The sequence below is a fragment of the Heloderma suspectum genome, chromosome 14 (genome assembly GCF_057233095.1).
Source record: "Heloderma suspectum isolate Gila_16-S chromosome 14, 16-S_ref, whole genome shotgun sequence".
NCBI lineage: Eukaryota > Metazoa > Chordata > Lepidosauria > Squamata > Helodermatidae > Heloderma > Heloderma suspectum.
In genome coordinates this window covers 23,158,016-23,175,853 of record NC_139471.1, presented here as the reverse complement: position 1 = coordinate 23,175,853, position 17,838 = coordinate 23,158,016, and the positions used below count along the sequence as shown (strand labels likewise).

Below are 17,838 nucleotides of genomic sequence, written 5' to 3'. Positions count from 1 at the left end.
GGAAGCAGATGGTTGTGTGAATCAACACTGGCTGTCAGCCATATCCACAGGTAGCTCTCCTTTGATCGCGGCTTGCCCGGGTCTTTGTTATTTTTTTCAAAAAGCCGGCCCGGGACGTCAACAATGCCAATTCTTTCTCCACTGCATGGTTTCTGCAGGCTTCTGATTCTTCCCATCATTGTCCCAAGAAGCTAGAAAGGAGAGGCGTTCTGGGGCTGGCTTCCTTTCCTCATAGGTGGAAGGAAATGGAGCCCAGGTGACTTTCTGCCCCTTCACCTCCACGCCGTCCGAGCTGCACCCGGTTTCTGTTCACAGAACTTCTGAGCCCGGGGAACAGGGGGTTCCAGTTTGGAACCTTATTTTCCGAGCTTGTTTTCAGGGTTGCTTTTTTAACCATAAAAGCCCTGAACCACGTAAGATTGGGGTACAGAGCTGTTGTATGAGCCTACTCTGGATGTCCAGGGTCTTGGGCAGAGAAGGTTTTTTTCATCACCTGTTCCCTGATCCTTTTTGCTGGAGAGGCCAGGGATTACACTCCCGGCGTTCTGTATGTACAGCAGGGACATTGCCTCAGGGGCAATCTGTCTGAGGCATGTGCTGTTAGTGGGTGGGGCCAGAGCCAAAAGTGGGCAGGAGCACCCCTTTCTCTCTCTCTCTCTCTCTCTCTCTCTCTCTCTTTCTCTCTGCCATCCCCTTCTCTCTCTCTCTCTGGCATCCCCTTCGCATGCTCTCTCTCACTCTCTCTCTGGCGTCCCCTTTTCTCTCTCTCACTCTTTCTGCCATCCCCTTTTCTCTCTCTCTCTTCCACCCCACTCCCTCACTCTGCCACCCCTTCTGTCCCCTTCTTCTCCAGCCACTGGGTTGCCAGGGAAGGAGCAGATGGTTCTTGCAAGCGGTCTGTCTATTTCCTGACCCCATTTTTCCACCCTCCTTCACTCTCTCCAGGCTCCCCCTACCCATATGAAATGAGGCCAAGGGTTGCATGCAGCCCCCAGCCTACAGGTTGCCCACCCTGCCATAGAGGCTCAGTCCCGCAAATGAGATGCATTCATTTGCCAGCTCTTGCTGTTGACTGCTCTGCTGTTTTATTTATTGCTTTCGTAGTTCTTGGTTCTAGTTCCTGCATTGTACTGAGTATGGGGCTGTTCACACGTCACGCCAAGCCATGGTGGTGGCGAGCCACGCTGGGCAGGTGGCTATGCAAACAACCTACGGGCTCCATTTAGCCAATCAAGCTTCACAGAGTAGTTTATTTCACCTGCCCCCTCACCCTTCCTCCTCCTGTAGTCCTTCCACCCAGCCGGGCAGGTATCTCAGCTTCCTTTGCTGCAGGAATAGAGATCTTGTGAGAGGAGCAGAACGGCTGCAGCTCCATAACCCATGCTGGTGCGACAGTTGGCACGCTAACCCACCATAGGCAAAATAACCCTTACTGCAGAGCGTGGGTTCTGAGGGTGGCTTAATCAGGGGAACTCCCCACACGCGACACTCCAGCCCATCACAGGCAGCTCTATCTGCTTACCCGCCGTGGCCTAGCGTTATGTCCGAGCCCAGCCTATGGGTTATTATTTTGTTCTTATTGCAGTTTTATTGTCTATCACCCAAGCATCTGGTCAAGAGATACAAATTGATGTACCAGGCTATCAAATAAATGTATCAATTATAAACTTATCAACAAAATATTGGCTGCAGCTCGCTCATTTTCACGGTTGACCTTGACTTTTATTTATTTTAAATGTTATATACCTCCCTTTGCTCATGTTTCCAGGATGGTTTTATATAATAAAACACAATAAAATACAAAAATACTTTTATGGTTTAATTTGTTTTCATTTCCTCTTTATGGAACTTCAATTGCTCTGTACAATGCCTTGAGTACTTCTGCAGAAGATCGATTCATAAACATTTGAAACAAATGGCAGATCTTAGCAAGAACATAGATGAGAGCGACTTGGAGGATATGCAAACTGCAACTAAACATGCTGAGTACTGAAAAGACTGAAAGGAGAAAGTGTTTCTTTCTGTTTGGCTTTAGTTTATGGGGAGAAGGTGATTAAGAAGGGGCATGAGAGAGGGCTGTAAAATTATGGTGGAGTGCCGGGAAATGTGTTGCCCTCTCAATACAAGAACTCAGGGGTCACCCAGTGAAAACTGGTTTAAATCAGGTTCAGGAGAAACAAAAAGAGAATACTTAATGCTGTGTGTATTTAATTTGAGGAACGCACTTCCACAAGATGTGGCGAGAAACACTGGATTAAATGATTTTAAAAAGAAATGAGATAAATGAATGAAAGGTGGGGAGTTGGGAGTCCCTAGTTTAGGAGGGAATTCAGTAGCCGGGTCAGATAGGGCTGAGGCAGTTGAGAGTCCCAACAAGGTCTGGCAGGCCGGAGTTTCGCCTCTTGTGACGCACCCGAAGTCAGGAGTGTTGAGCCTTTTTCACCCGGAGGGCCCAAATGTGATTTCAGAGATGCTCTCGGGGGCCACGCTCCAGGGCTGGGTGGGCCAAAGACCAGGGGGCAGGGCCAAAATATAAAAAAATACCAGCATATTGTAGCGTAAAGTAACTCAGCCGCAGGAGAGGCGTTTTAGGACAGCCCAAAAGTCGGGAAGCCGCCATGCGATTGCTGGCTGAGGAAGAGGGGCCGGGGCCTGATCTGGCCTGCAAGGTCGAGATTCATCATCCTAAGTTAGAGGACAAGCATCAGCTGCAGTCGGTCCTGTCCCATTAACCCTAACCTCTCCAGAATGCCCAGCACAATCTCATGCCACCAAACTACCCAAATTGCCATCCGCCAAGCCACATCCAGCCCCACCAGCCACGTGTCTCCTGTTTCTCCTGCCTGCCTGAGCGTCCAAAAACGGGGGTGTGTGTCGAGTACCTGGCAGCCACCGATACATGGCTAGCATTGAAACGTAACCCTGGCATGCTTCTTCCTGACCCTGTCCCCAAGAGATGCTGTCCATGGCCGTTCGGCCCTCTCCAAAAGTGCGGGATGAATGGTGGAGGTACTGTGTCGGACCATTAGGAGAGGAGACTTTGCTGATCCTTCCTTCCTTTCTTCCTTCCTCTAGATCCCATCTAATGCCGAGGCTGAAAGAATCGCGCTCCCACGAGTCACTGCTCAGTCCAAGTAGCGCGGTGGAAGCCCTGGATCTCAGCATGGAGGAGGAAGTGGTCATTAAGCCTGTGCACAGCAGCATCCTGGGGCAGGATTATTGCTTCGAGGTAAGCAGCATGTAATGGGGGGCCGCGGGGTGCTTGCTTGTTACCGTGGGAAGCAGGATGCGGGTCTAGGAATGGGATGGGGGAGAAATTTGCCTGGTTCTCATTTTAATGCAGACGTACCGAATGTCACACTGTTGGACCAGTACGCAAACTGAAACTCCGTTGTCCTTCGCAATTCTCACTGCCCCGGATTTTTCAATAGAGTTGAACTGCAATGGAGTATGTTAAGAGGAAGTGTGCATGCACAAATGCGTATCTTCGTGAAAACAGTGTTAATATATGTGTTGTATTAGAAAGATTGCCTGCCCAAACATGTGCATATTAGGCAAAACTGCATACAGCAATGTATGTTTTAGGGGAAATGAGCGCACAAATGTGTAGGAATTTTCATGCAAACTATTTTTTTTTTTAACACTCAGTGTCTGGGACAAACCAGATGTAAGGTTGGGAAAGTGAGACTCTGACCTGGTTCGCACAGCATGACAAGCCAGAGCACGGGTTGAGTATGAGTTGAGTGTGGGTCGTCATTGAACCAAGGGTTGTTGAATCGTGGGTTGTTGAATCATGGGTTGCTGTGTTGTGTGAACCCAACCACGCTAACAAGCCATGGTTTTGTTAACCATGAAGAACCCATGGTTTGTTGGTGGGTTGTGAACTGTGGGTTGTTCAGGTTAACCATGGTTTGTTAGTGCAGCTGGGTTCACACAACACAGCAACCCACGATTCAGCGGCAGCCCACACTCAACCCATGCTCTGGCTTGTCGTGTTGTGTAAACCCAGCCACTGAGAGAAACAGAAATTGACAGATGAAACCATCCCTAGATTAGATAGGACTTTGGCAGTGGGGAATGGAGCCTCCATGTTCAGAAGCAGACCACCTGAGAGTATGAAGTGCTGGAGATGTGAAACCAGGGAGGGCTATTCCTTTCCTGCCCTCCTTGTCGGCTTCCCAGAGTCAGGATCCTGATTAGATGGGACATTGGTTTGAACCAACGGGACTGTTCGTGTTCTTATGGTCTAGAACAGCCTTTACCAACCAGATGCTTTCCAGATGTGTTGGACTACAACTCCAGAATCCCTGGCATGGGATGATGGGAGTTTAATACCTCCTGTTTCCGTGGCTGAAGGAGGCTTTGGTTTCTTTCCTTTGTGGTGCTTGCCTTAGCCTCACCTCTCCTTGGTTCAGTGCACCCATTTAGCCCTGAATAAGAGCACGTACAGAATGCCAATTTAATTAATCATTCGGTGGCATTTAAAACAGACCACTTAATAGCAGCCGCTGGGTGTTATGTTTTGCTGTGCTTTTGCTGTTGAAACGACCAGCAGGTGGGTTATTTTTGAAAGCAAAGGAGGGAGAGATTTTCGGATGAACAGAGACTGAAATGGAAGGATCTTTTTCAAAAGAAAAGATTGGCATAGGGTCACGCCAGGATGCCGTCTGCCCAGCAATCGCAAGGACGCTCAGAAAATAAAGATCATTTCTTTCTTTCTTTCTTTCTTTCTTTCTTTCTTTCTTTCTCTCTCTCTCTCTCTCTCTCTCTCTCTCAATCTCTCTGGTAAATTACACCACCTTGATTGTGTCGCACTCAAGGAAGACAAAATGGAGCTGGGTGAAAGATAGATTTGATAGATAGACAGACACCCTTTGATCCGGAGCTGTTTACCAGTTTTACTCCACACACGAAGGCAAAACAGGGTGCTTGGAGGACACAGGAAAATACTGAAATTATATGCTTGTAAACTGGGGTGGGGTGGGCCTGGCGTTTTGCTTGCAAGTGCAACTGATTAAGGGGCGCTGTAAAAGTGGGGGCGGGGGGAAGGGATGCAGATGTAATTGCACTTCTGAAAAGGGCCATGGGAGAAGTTAAGTGGGCGGCTTCAATCCAGCCTGTGTGCGCAAGAAATCAGTTTGCGTGCCTGCTTGGTTGCGTATTGGGGCCGCAGCATGCGCCCTCACGACCAGGAGCTGCTCCCAGGGAGGTTTTTCAGCTTCCTGCATTGGCACTGTGGAAAGATTATTCTGGGGGTATCTGAGGCAAAAGGAAGCACAGTTATCATTGCACCTTTCACACTATAAAGTTGCTAGTCCTCATGATGGGGCAGCAACCTGGGGCCCTCCAGATATTGGTTTTGGACCACAACCCCCAGAATCTCTGACCATTGGCTATGCTGGCTTGGGGTGATGGGAGTTGTAGTTTAAAACATCTGGAGGGCACCAGGTTGCCCGCTGCTGCCATATGGTATAGAGAGAAACTTTGGCAGGGTGAGAGGAAGTGTGAAATTCCAGCTACTGGTGGTCAGGAAATGGGACATTCAGTGCTCTGCGCTGAATTCAGTGTTGCTAGCAGACACTGAATAAATTTATGCAAAATAAGGAGAGTGGCATATATTTGCTTCCCTTATTGAGGATGCAGAATTTAAGCGATGACCCAGATCCGGGCTACCCTCTTTTTCTTCCAGTGTTGGAAGGCTAAAGTGCGTTTTCCAGCCTTTGCTTACATGGATTCCATATTGTGACCCAGATATTGTCACAATTTCTCTTCTCCCTTTTTACCCAAAATGCAGCTGTGACTATTACCTTTATAAACACACACACACTTCACACACATGCGCCTCAGTGATTTAGGTGGGCAGGCACGCGCCGATTCGTTACCTTGCCAGAAGCTAAATTAAGACACAGCAATTTTTTATGTTTTTTTTTTAATCCAGCTGCGTTCCCAGCTTGAGGGAAGCTAGCTGCGTTTCGGCGGGAGGCGTGCGTGATTGAACTCTGCCTTCCCGTGCATGCAGTGAGGCTCCCTAAAATGCCTGCTACTTTTCTCTGGGAGCGGTTTCAACCCTGGATTACCAAATCTCTTTCAAAATGACATTTCCTTTTGGGCCCCTTGCAAACGCTCCCTGTGGGTCTCCAGCACCCCCGGTTCCTCACCCTGCCCTCCCCTCCCTCGTTGGTTATTGGCACCGCGGAGTCTTTGGGGCTCTGTGGTTCTGCCTTGCTGCTTCGGGCCAACAGAAATGTGGGTTGAGGGAGGCATGTCAGTCTGGCTTAGCGTGGAGGGCAGAGAGCCCCCAAGCGTCACCATGTAGATTAGGATTTTTGAAAGCCAGGCTACTAGGGAAAAAACTGAAGGCAGATGAGATGGCAGACAGGAGACGTGACAATCTTCTGTTTGCTAAAAAGCATTGGAAAGTTGAGAAAATTGAACTGACATCCCGGAAAAGAGGCTCAGGCGAACAGCCATCAAGTTAGTCTGACCCACCCAAGCACTGAGAGAGGGTGTCGAAGGCGGGATTTGTGCTGGGGACCAGGCAGACAGGATTTGTGCTGGGGGATTGCCTGCTACCCATGCCTGCTAAGGACCTCTCCCATTTATTTTACTTTCCTTTCTGCCTTTTTTAAAAAGCAAGCCACTAGCCCCTAAGATTACAGAGAGGAAGGTGGAAATCGTTTAAGTTGGCATTGCACCTCCTGAAGTTTCAAAGATCACATCTTTTATTTATTTTCAGTATTTATCTACCACCCTTTGTCCCACTAGATTTCGAGGAGGAGTCACAGCAGCGTTTGAAACAGCACAGCACAGCACACCCAAAATCAGAGGTGCCCGTTGCCAAACTGATTACAAGTAGGATGGGATTCTCCCCACCCTTTAAATCGGGCGATGCAGAACCTCAAATAATGCCCACCTGGGGTCACAATCCGGCCTTCCGGGGTTTCCCAGGTGGCCGTGCTGCCTTCCCCCCAACTGCCAACCATTGGGTGGTTTCCTGGCCTTTGCACCTTTTCCCACCCATTCTGAAAGGTTGAAATGCCTCTTCGAAGGCACAGTGACCGTCCGTAAGAGCCGTAAGCCAAAATATGCTGCAACTTGGGGTACTTTGGCTCTACCCTTTTTTGACTTTGACCCCACCCACCACTGGAATGCGGCCCCCGAATGCTTCTCCGAAATGGCATTCAGCCCTCGGGCTAAAACAGCTCCCTGCCCACTTGAATTGTGCAGTTGGGGGCAGAGACGCCAGGCCATGTCAGTGTGTGGGCGTGCAACGCTAGGAAGGGGCCGTTAGTCTGGTTGACTGATGCATTGCGTGCATGGAGGCGGGGGGGGGCACCTTTGAGGGGAGGCCACCAGAAGCCAGATAGCATGGGTGGAGCAACCCTTTTTACAGCAAAGGCCCAGTTAGGCTGTCTGTGTTGCATCAACTGTGGCTCTCGGGATTATGCAAAACAAATACATGCAAATCTCCTGAATTGCACCATTTATCTGGGCTGCAGAAGATGAGTGCAGAATTGACATCTTTCTTTCCCATTATGACAGTCTTCCACAACGTGAGGCCTTCCAGATGTGTGGAGAGCCAGCTATGCTTGCTGGGGAGTTATAGGAGTTGTAGTCCACACATCCGGAGGGCCCCAGGTTAGGTAAGGCATCAACATCATCAATGTCCTCATCATCATTAACATTTCTGTACCGCCCCATAGCCAAAACTCTCTGGGCAGTTTACAAAGGTTAAAACATTAAAAGCACAGTATGCAAAATTTAAAATATAAAAAACACGCAGAGAGTATACACAAAGACAACATACATGATGAAAGGTGGCTCAGGACCGTGTCTTCTCTTCTGTAATATAATTAACATTCTGTGCCATGTTAATCCAAGAGAAGCTGAATTCTTGGGACCACTCTGAATGAAAAATTATTCAGATTTGCATGCTGTCTCTTGTCTTGCATAATTTGTAATGTTTTGCATAATCTTTTTTAAAAAAAATAATAATAACTGGAAAGGGGTTGAAACCCCACCCTCAGCCACAGGAGCACTTTTTCAGCCACCCCTGTCTGGCTTCAGAGATTTCAGCAAGCATTTCATATCCATAAGGGCTAAAAACATGAATGTTCTCGAAGAGGATAGCCCCAATTCTCAGGAAGGCAAATTCTGCGGCAGCACACTGTGGGTTTTTCTGTCCTCCTGCAGGCAATAGATCTGGTCTCTGCACGGGCGATCGGCCCTACCTGAGCAACAGCAGTGGCGGTCCTGTGGCAGAGATTTTGGGCCATGGTGTCAGGAAGAGAGTAGCTTTAAAACACTGCCTGGCTGGGCGGAGGGATTTGAATGCCAGCCACTGCAACTCACCAGAATGGTACTTCTAAAAGGGATATTTCTAAAACTGTGGACGCAAGCAAGTCAGCATACAGATCTCAGCAGGCTAGAACCTGATTGGCAGCGGATCCTGGAAGGAGAAGAGAAAATAGTCCACACGAGGTGTAACTGATGCATAGAATTAGATGCTACAAGAGGTGCTCATGGCTTTAAAGCGGGATTAGACATATTCATGGAAGAGGAGATCTGCAAGTGGCTATTAGTCATGATGGCGTGATAGAACCTCCATGTGCAGTGATAGTCTACAGGCTACTGGGAAGCAAGAGGAGGAGAAGATTCTTACCTTCGTGCCTGGCCTCTGGGCACGCTGGAGGCATCTCTTTGGCCCCTGTGGGAAGCACGGTGCTGAATTACATGGACCTTTGGTTGGATCCAGCAAAGCTCTCTTCTCTTATGTTCCAAACATCCAGGCCGGCAAGGGTGTGGTGAACCACCACACAGCTTCCAAGGGAGAGCAAGGAAAGGACTGTAGCTCAGTGGTGGAGCCCCTGCTTCTCATGCAGACGGTCGCAGTTTTGATCCCTGGCAGCATCTCCAGGTAGGGCTGGAAAAATTCCTGCTTGAAACCCTGGAGAGTCGTTGCTGCCAGTCCGTGTCGACAGTACTGGGTGAGATGGACCCAGGGTCTGACTCAGGATAAAGCAGCTTTTGATGTTCCTGTTTGATTCAGTCCTTTATTTAGAATCATGAGGACTAGAGTTTACTTTCTTTTTAGGGAAAGGACCATGGCTCAGTGGTAGAATATATGCTTTGCATGCAGAAAGCCCCAGGCTAGATCCCCTGCATCTCCAGGTAGGGCTGGAAAAACTCCTGCCTGAAACCCTGGAGAGCCGCTGCTGCCCGTCAGTGTTGACGGTATTGGGCTAGATAGACCCAGGGTCTGACTCACTAGAAGGCAGCTTCCCATGTTCTTATTTAAATTAGCACTTTATTCGGAACAATGAGGACTAGGATCTTATGGCATTTGCAGGGGAAGGGCCATAGCTCAGGGACAGAGCCCCTGCTTCGTACGCAGAAGGTCCCAGCTTCAATCTCCGGCATCAAGGCTCTTCCCCCGTCCCTCCCAGCTGCCTGGCCCCCACCCCACAGGCGAGCACCTGGCTCCACCTGGCCAATACAGGATGCGGCTGCAATGCCTGGCATCCGTGCCCCTTCTCTCCCCCAGCCCCACCATCCCCTCTGCCATCCTTGGGAGAGGTTGGACGCCACACATCAATAAGTAGGTCGGATTGCCGCAGCAGTGCCTGCCTTCCTTGCCCCCCCCCCCCCGGGAGAGCCCCTGTTTTTGGCAGGAAGCGCAAATTGCAGGGTAATTTTGCCTGGTGGAGGAAGCTACCCATCCATGGAACGAGGATAATGAGTGAAAACAAGTTACATTTGAGAAACTGATGATTCCACACCCCACACACGCGCATTAATTGAATTTTGCCCCAGTAAATTAATACCTATATTTATCCTCCCCCTTCTCCCATATCTTTCAAAGAAACATCCAGGTTTGATTACAGTTTTCCCTTTATTAGGGTCCCTGGCATTTGCACAGAGGCCTCAGCACCATCGAAAGCAGAGGTATAGAAAAGGGAACCCCAGGGCTGGAGCAAGTCCCCGACATGCAAAACCGGTGGCGTTTCATTTAGGGAAATAGGCGCCCGAACAGCGTGAGCCTGTGCTCGTTCATTCAGAAGAAAATCCCACCGTGTTCAGTAGGGTTTACTCCGGGGGTAAGGGTGAATGTACGATTGCAGCCTAACAGGGGATGCGAACAAGCTTTGCACAACTGCACAGTGTGGAGAAAGTGGGCAGAGAGACGCTTTTCTCCCTCTTTCCCTGCTCCTGCTCCCCTCCTTGCCGGGTCGGTGTCCTCCAACGAAGCGGACTCGTGTTCGCGCCAGCACCGTCAGAAATAACGAGGGCTTCACACCGTCGTTCGCTCACCCGTGGAACTCGCTGCCACGCAATACGGTGATGGCCGACAGCTTCCAAAGGATTAGACAGATTTGAAGAGGACAAGGGCTGGATCAGAAGTGGGGAACCTCTTTGGGCCCGAGGGCCAGATTGTCACCCTGGAAACCTCCCCAGGGCCACAAGTCAGCAGTGAGCGTGGCCAAAACCCAAAGTGGGCATGATCATCTCACTCACACACCAGTCACACAGACACGCACTATTCCTACATAGCAGGAGTGGGCAACTTGTAGCCCTCCAGACATTTTGGCCTACAACTCCCAGCAGCCTTAGCCAGCATGGCCCCTGGTGAAAGCTGATGGGAATTGTAGGCCAAACATCTGGAGGGTCACAAGTTGCCCACCCCTGATATTCCCTCACACAGACTCGCGCCCCTTTTCCGGCATCCCCTCCACAGCTTGTCTGTCCAGTTTGGCCAAGGACGGGGGAGGCATTTCTCAGCTCCCGTTCTCACCACTCAGCAATCTCCAGTGAGCTTTTCTTTGCCTGGGGATAGTGTGGGGAGGCTGCGGAAGAAGCTGGCATACCAGATGGGGAACCAGTGGTTACCCATGGCTGGACTGGATGGATCCACTTTGGTCTGAGATTCGGGACCGACAACAGAAGCAACTCCTTCACACACCGTGTCATTAACTTGTGGAACTCACCACCACAATACGATGCAAAGGCCACCAATGAAGCTGACTTGCAGAGAGGAGTGGAGTACTTCTCAGAGGGGAGGTCTGTCAATGGCTGCTAGCCACGAATGCCAGTTGTAGGGGAGTCAAAACAGCAGAAGGGGAGGGCCGTTTTCTTCATGGCCTGCTCACGGGCTTGAGGCAACTGGCTGGCCACTTGAGGAAGCTGGACTAGCTGGACTTTTTGGTCTAATCAAGCAGCGCGACTTACCGCGAGGTGTACCAAGCCAAAGCACCTGAGAATGTGCCCACGGAAGCCGGGGCTCGGGCGCAGCGAGGAGACAGACGGACCGGATGCCCTCATAGCTGCCAACCAAAGAAGATTTCCTAGCTGTCCAGAGTTGTCAGACGATGAGATGAATCCCAGAATGGCTTTCAAGGCCTGAGTAGAGGTGGGGGGGAAACGAGCCTGGTGCGCATCTGAACACGAACTGAATTGATTTGCGCTTCCAGCATGGATACGTGAACCCGAGCATAATTATCCTTCGGGGCGCTTCCGCACTTCTGAATTTTCCCATGCAGTTCTCTCTTTTTTAAGCCCACAGAAAGACCTATATTGCGGGGTAAATTGCTGGCAAGAATTGTGCATATTAAGGGGAAATATGTAGAAAATTGCCGCCGAGTTTTTGTGCTTACGAAATGTGGGCATATTTTTGTGAGGACGTAAATGTCCGCAAACTGATGTGGAAACAGGGTGGAACAAACTTGCACTTGTGGGACAGGCGGGGGTGGGTGGGTGGGAATGCACACATTGTGTGAAGCAAAGAGCACAGAGTCTTTCCATGCACTGGAATGACGCTCTGCAGGGGATGTGTGCCAGAGGTGTGTGTGAAGGTCCCCATTTCGACACAGGCTGGAGCAAACTTCCAGCTCCAGCCATGACAACCTGTGCTGGCTGAAAGCCAAGCGCCAGGGCTGGGGAGGGAGTGCAGTTAGTGTGACCTTCAGCCCGGCGCAACCGCAGGAGGGCCCTAATGGCTCCGAGCGCCCAGCAGGGGCTGCCAAGGCGATTTACTATGGCATCGCTCTGCCTGGACTGCAGAAGGCGGGGGGTGGGGGGCGTGGCTCCATTGCTTTCTAGGGAAGGACATCTGCGAACTGCATGGGATGGAGTTTGCGCTGAGCACCAGCTCCAAGCCAGCTGCAAGAGCCTCCCAGGAGCCTGGCGGGAAAAGCGGAGAGGCGGGGGCTTCTGCTGAACATGGGGTGGGTATCAGGGAGCAGGTCTTTTAAATGTATGCAGCAAGCTCAGCCACACAGAGGGCCAGGGAGAAGTCCCAGGGCCTTGTCCAAGATCTCTCCCAGTTGCAAATCCGGCCTCGGGGAAGGGGCGGAAGTGGAAAGGGGCATTTGCGCCCCTGGACACATTTCAGCTCTGAGTAAAGGTCTGGATCTCGGGGCGTGAGACCATTTGTTTTCCTCGGAGTGCATTGATGCCTTCCAGCGCTACACAGATGCAAACAAGGACGTGCTTTAATACCCCGATTGTCGAAACAAGAAAAGCAAAAATCGCTCCCTCCTCACTGTGCATTTCTGAAGGCTTGAAGCATCTCCAGTGCATGCTGGGAAACCCCCCCGCCTCCACGCGTTTGAAAGCCAGAGTGGCATTTGTTCATTGTGGGTGAAAGACACGTGGCGGAAGCAGATCCCTCCCTGCCGCTCAGAACACATCTCGGGAAGCTGCAGGGTGCGAAATAGCGAGCTGCGCACTGCAGGGCGCCTCACTGTACATGCACCTCACTGTACATGCACAGGCACTGATAGCGCGTGCGAACTAAGGGCAAGATGCATCCATCCCACCCTCCACCACTCAGAAGTACGTAACTTCTAGAACAGCTCCCCCCTCACAACTTGGCGCCCTCCAGATGTGTCAGACCACAACTCCCATCATCCAGTGATGGGTGATGGAAGGTATAGTCCAGCACATCTGGAAGGCACCAAGCTGGGGGAGGCTGTTCCAGAGAGACTCGGGGGAAGGAGTTGAGTCCTGAAGGAAAAGGGATAGTTTTTAACAAGATGTCCCGCCCGGGGGGTGGCGATAACATTGATGGGGCTTGACCAGGGACGACTGTCGGAGCAAGTTTTGCAAGTTTTGCTGAAGCAGCTAAATGAGGCCATGTGAGGTCAGTTCCTCAAAGGTGATCTGAGCAGGTTGCAGGGGACCAGAACGGCCAAGAGAACGAGGCTGGGGGCGTGTTGGGTCTGGAACAGGCAAAAGCAAAGCAAGGGACAGGATCTGTGAGCCACGTGTACAGAAAGGGAAGGCAAGGACAGCAACTAGTCACAGTGGAGAAAGGGACAGCAAGGCAAAGAGCCGGTCAAGCTACTAGGGCCCAGTGAGGTCTGTATCCCTAGTGAATGTGGGAGACACAACAACCAACCCCACCCACAAGCACCCTGCTTGTAGCTCCTCTTGAACGGGAACGGTTTCTTCTCGACCTCTGGACTGTCACAAGTGCCGTGGTTCTGCTGCAAGCGCGCATTGCCGGGCTGCAGTCCCCAGTGCAAATGCCGGCAGCAGAAGTGACCTTTAGTCGCTGGTGGAGAAAGTCACAATCATGGACTAGTACTGGCAGTTCTAGCAAAAATAACTACCCCTACTTCGAGTTGCCAGATGTTGAAACATGGGTTTGGGGTCTCTCTCTGGGATTTCCACCGGCTCTCCTCTTTTGCACCACTGTGGCGATTTGATGTGCAGCGTCTGGCACCCTCTTGCCTTCTTTGCTTGAGCAACCGAACCCTGGGGTCTCCAGTGGGGTTCCTGTGGACACTGCTGTGCCCGCAGACACCTCCCATGGTGCCCGCCACTCTCCCTGTCCCTCCTGGCTTTTATTTTATTTCTTACGCTTTGTTTTTAAATTCCGTTAATAAAAAAAAAAACCTGGTAGGCTGGCGTGCCACCAAGCGAAGCACCACCCTTCAGCACCATCTTTATTTGGGTTCAGTGAGTGGTTCTGTGTTTTGGAGCTCAGGCACAACCCCCACCCCCACTTTGGACCAAGTTTCATGGGCGGGTTAGTTTTCGTTTAGTCTCCCCGGGGTGCCTACTGGGGAACGCAGGTTTTGTGAGCAGCCCTGCCCCCACCGTGGCATCCATTGTATGGATGGGCAAGCTGCCGCGCCATGGCAGCCCTTTGTGAGAATGCCCACGACTGCCTCTCAAAATTCCCAGTGTGCCCACTGAGCCCTCGAGGGCTGGGGAGCCCTGCCCTAACTCATCTGAGCGGCATGGGTTTCCCACCCTCTCTTTCCTTGTGCAGATGAGAACGCCGTCTTCCTGGCCAGACCCAAGGCCCCCTTGGTCCGGCATTCCGTTTCCAGCCAGATGCCTCCGGACTCTCACAAGCGCAGTGGAGCGATGGCCGCCTCCTGTGGATCAGAGTGGATCCATCATCTCCAGGGACAGGGGCCGCATGCTGGGGGCAAACAGGAGAGGAGACCCATCCCTTATTCGTCTTCCTACTGAGCTTCAGGGAGGCACCTGGCTTGGTCACTGCTGGGCTCACCTTCGTTCACTGGAAACGCCGCCGCCTCTTTCACCAGATCTGAGGCAGGGCACGGAGCCTCTCTCCGCCTGAGGGCCGAAATCCGCTTCGGAAACGCTCACTGGGGCCACGTTCTGGGGTGGGCAGGGCTGGTGTTGCCAAGAGGCAACGGTTCTTCCTGGAACTCGGAATACAGTGAACACCCCAGTGGGTGAAGGAGGCTGAAGGTTTTACAGAGCAAGAATAAAATGGTGCAGCAGAACAGCAAAACACAACGATTGCCGCAAGGACCCTCAACGCCAGATCACTAGCTTTGCCGGGAACGCGACCTGCCTGGCCACGGAAGGCACTCCGATAACAGCCTGGTGCGCAGCACCTTTCCCGACCCGCCGGCTTGAGCCCCACCCTGGGAGTCTCTCTCAGGGATCAGACATACTATTCTGCTCCTAGGAATCCCACACCTACCCTGGCCGTACGCCAAGAATGTCGGGCGCGCGCACACGCCCTTGCAGAGGCAGAGGAGCGGGCCAGCAGAGTCTCCTGCCAAGGGGCCAGCCGTGCGATCTCGCCGGAAGCGCCTCAGGTTTTCCGTCTCGAGCCGATAACTGACTCTGCGACCCAACAGGAAGGAGAAGCGTTGCTTGACTGGAGGCGACAGGCCCAACCGGACGCCCAGGCGCAGGAAGAGCAATGGCTGTGCACCACTAGCGCCTGGAATGGCCGCTGTCTTCCGCATTTCCACCGCAGGGCCAAAGGGCCCAAGGACCCGCCTAGTTTAGCTCAGAGCTCTTGCTGTCAGTCACTCAGCCATCACAGAGGCATTTCAGCCTTTTAGAATGGGGCAGGGGGACTCACAAAGCCGGGAAACCCTCGAACGATTGGTAGTCAGGGCAAAGGGGGCAGGGCCAGGGGAAAGTGTGGGCCTTCTGGGGAAGCCAAGAGGGCTGGATCGGACCCGCAGGCCTGAGGCTGCCCCACCCTGCTCCCTTTTGGTGAGGCCTGGGAAGCAGGGGGGTGAAAGGCCCCTCTGCTTTGGGAAGGGTGGGCGGAGAGGAGAAGCATCCCCCGGAGTCCCACCTCTTTGCTCCTCATCTTAGGAGATCTTGCAAAAGCAGCCTTCCCCACTCTGGTGCCCTCCAGAGTGCTGGGCTGGGACTCCTATCAGTCCTGGGGATGACGGGAGTTGCAATCCAACACATCTGGGGGCCGCACAGTTGAGAAGTTGTTCTACCCAGACTGGCAGTGGCTCCCCACACCGCTTGCTAACCTGGTGCTTTTAGCCAGAGCTCTGCTGGCAATTGCACCCAAGACCTTTGGCACGCAAAGCAGAGGCTCTGCCCCGGAGCCACGGCCTGCCCCCTTTACTCCCATTCATCCCTTGATGACCCTACCCTCTTGCTTTCCTTCCTTGTGTTCCCCCCCCACTGTTGAAATTTAAACTAAGCTCCTTGTTACTGAGACCTGTCTGCCCATTTTCCCCCTGCATGTGCTGTGGCCAAGTGCCCTGGACGTGAATAGCCCCATATAAATAATAGGGCCATATCGCATTGTGGCCAGGGATGTCTGTTAATGGGAAATCTGTCTCTTTTGGGGCTCGCTGGGCTTCCACGGTGTGCTCAACTTGGCTTGCTTTTGTGAGCCGAGCCATGCAGTTTCCCCCAGTTCTGGGGACTTTTAACACATTTGGGGGGTCTCCGCTGTAATTTGTGCAAATAGAGATTTGCGCAAATTGCACCCACAAACTGTGCAAACTCACACATTTTTGCACACGTTTTGGCTGTGGCTCGTGCAAATTTGCATGATTTGGGCAGATTGTGGCTGTAATTTGCGCAAATTATGCAAATTTGCACAATACAGTCGACAGTTGTGCAAATTTTTTTTGCACAAGAAGTGATAACTTCGGAAATCTTGCCAGCTGGCCTGACTCATTGCACACCTACTTGGGCCAGCTGGCAGAAGATGGAACAGAGTCCGGGGGCCAAGCTGACAAAAGCTGGTCGAGCTCCACCCCGCAAAGAGATTCTTCCGACATCCCTCGTCCTGGCTAAAGAAAGCTGAGTCGATTAAGGGATTTACTCATACTGTGCACTAGAATGCGTACGTGGAACCAGACGAGATGCAGAGGGCTGGATTTGGCCTGCAGGCCTGAGGTTGCGGAACCCTGCTCGAAGGCCAACTCTGTTGATGAGAAACTCTCCCTGCCTTTTTCTCTCCCCCTCCAGGTGACAACTTCATCCGGCAGCAAGTGCTTTTCCTGCCGCTCTGCTGCAGAGCGGGACAAGTGGATGGAGAATCTCCGCCGTGCCGTGCACCCGAACAAGGTAGTATCTGCCGCAGCTTTTGCAGAGGCGTTCTCCGCGCGTCGGCTGCGTTGCTCTCTTCCTCTGTTTTCTAAGCCCAGCGGTCTCTACGGTCGTGGGAGGGAAACCAGCGGGAGGGGGCACCGAGTGCACAAGCGAAGAGAGGAGCCGTCGGGGCAGCTATAAAAACACAACTTATGTGTAATCCATTAACGATTCATTAATGAGCCGATGGTAAAACAAAACACCTCACTGCTTAAATATATATATATAAAAACGTAGGTGTATCATAGCCAGGAATGTAAATAGTAAGTATAAAATAATGCAGCCTGCATAACGGGACGTTACTGAGCAACTAAATATTATAAGAACGCAACATGAATGGAACTGTCAGTTTCCGGCAGTGGCTCGAATAGATAAATTAATGGATAGGGTGCGCAATAGAAATTAATGTATTTTGCATGCTTTTTTTTTTTTATACAGCAACTGTTTACCCCTTTCTGGAACAACTATTTTGAACTCAAGTTGGATCATTATGTATTTTGTTTTTGAAATTATAATAATAACTAAAAATGATCCCCCCAAACTGAATGCAACTGTCGGCCTGATCCTGTACATGCTTACTTGGAAGTAAGTTCCATTGGGATAAGTAGAGCTTACTCCCAAGTAAAGTGTGCACGATTGCTGCTGAACAGTGCAATCTTCTATGTGTCTACTCAGAAGTAAGACCCGCTGCAATCACTTTGCATAGCTCACAGGTAAATGTCTGTAGGACTGTGGGCTGTATCCATTTTCCCTTTAAAGAACACCAAGAATATCATAAATTCCAGCTATAACAAAATGCGATGCCTATTTTTTAAGTGTGAGTTTTTATTATTGTATCGTTAATGGGTTGTACATAAATTTTGCTTTTTTGGGTGCCCCTGAGGAAGAGACACAGGGCTTAACATGCAGCAGGTGAATAGATCGCCATCTGCATGTCTTGAGGAGTCTCAGAAACAGCCATCTCTTCCAGCCTTCTCCAACCTGGCGCCCTCC

General features: G+C 51.3%; 1 protein-coding gene across 6 annotated transcripts in view; it reads left to right on the top strand.

Annotated features, from left to right (window-relative positions):
* The window catches only part of DAB2IP (DAB2 interacting protein), a 259,030-nt gene that overhangs the window by 196,498 nt on the left and 44,694 nt on the right, over positions 1 to 17,838 (top strand). For all 6 annotated transcript variants that reach the window (XM_084821269.1, XM_084821271.1, XM_084821267.1 and 3 more), the window contains 2 exons: positions 3,076 to 3,229; positions 16,723 to 16,821. In XM_084821269.1, the coding sequence (XP_084677395.1) occupies positions 3,076 to 3,229; positions 16,723 to 16,821 (253 nt within the window). Of the gene's footprint in view, positions 1 to 3,075; positions 3,230 to 16,722; positions 16,822 to 17,838 lie in introns of those variants that run through there.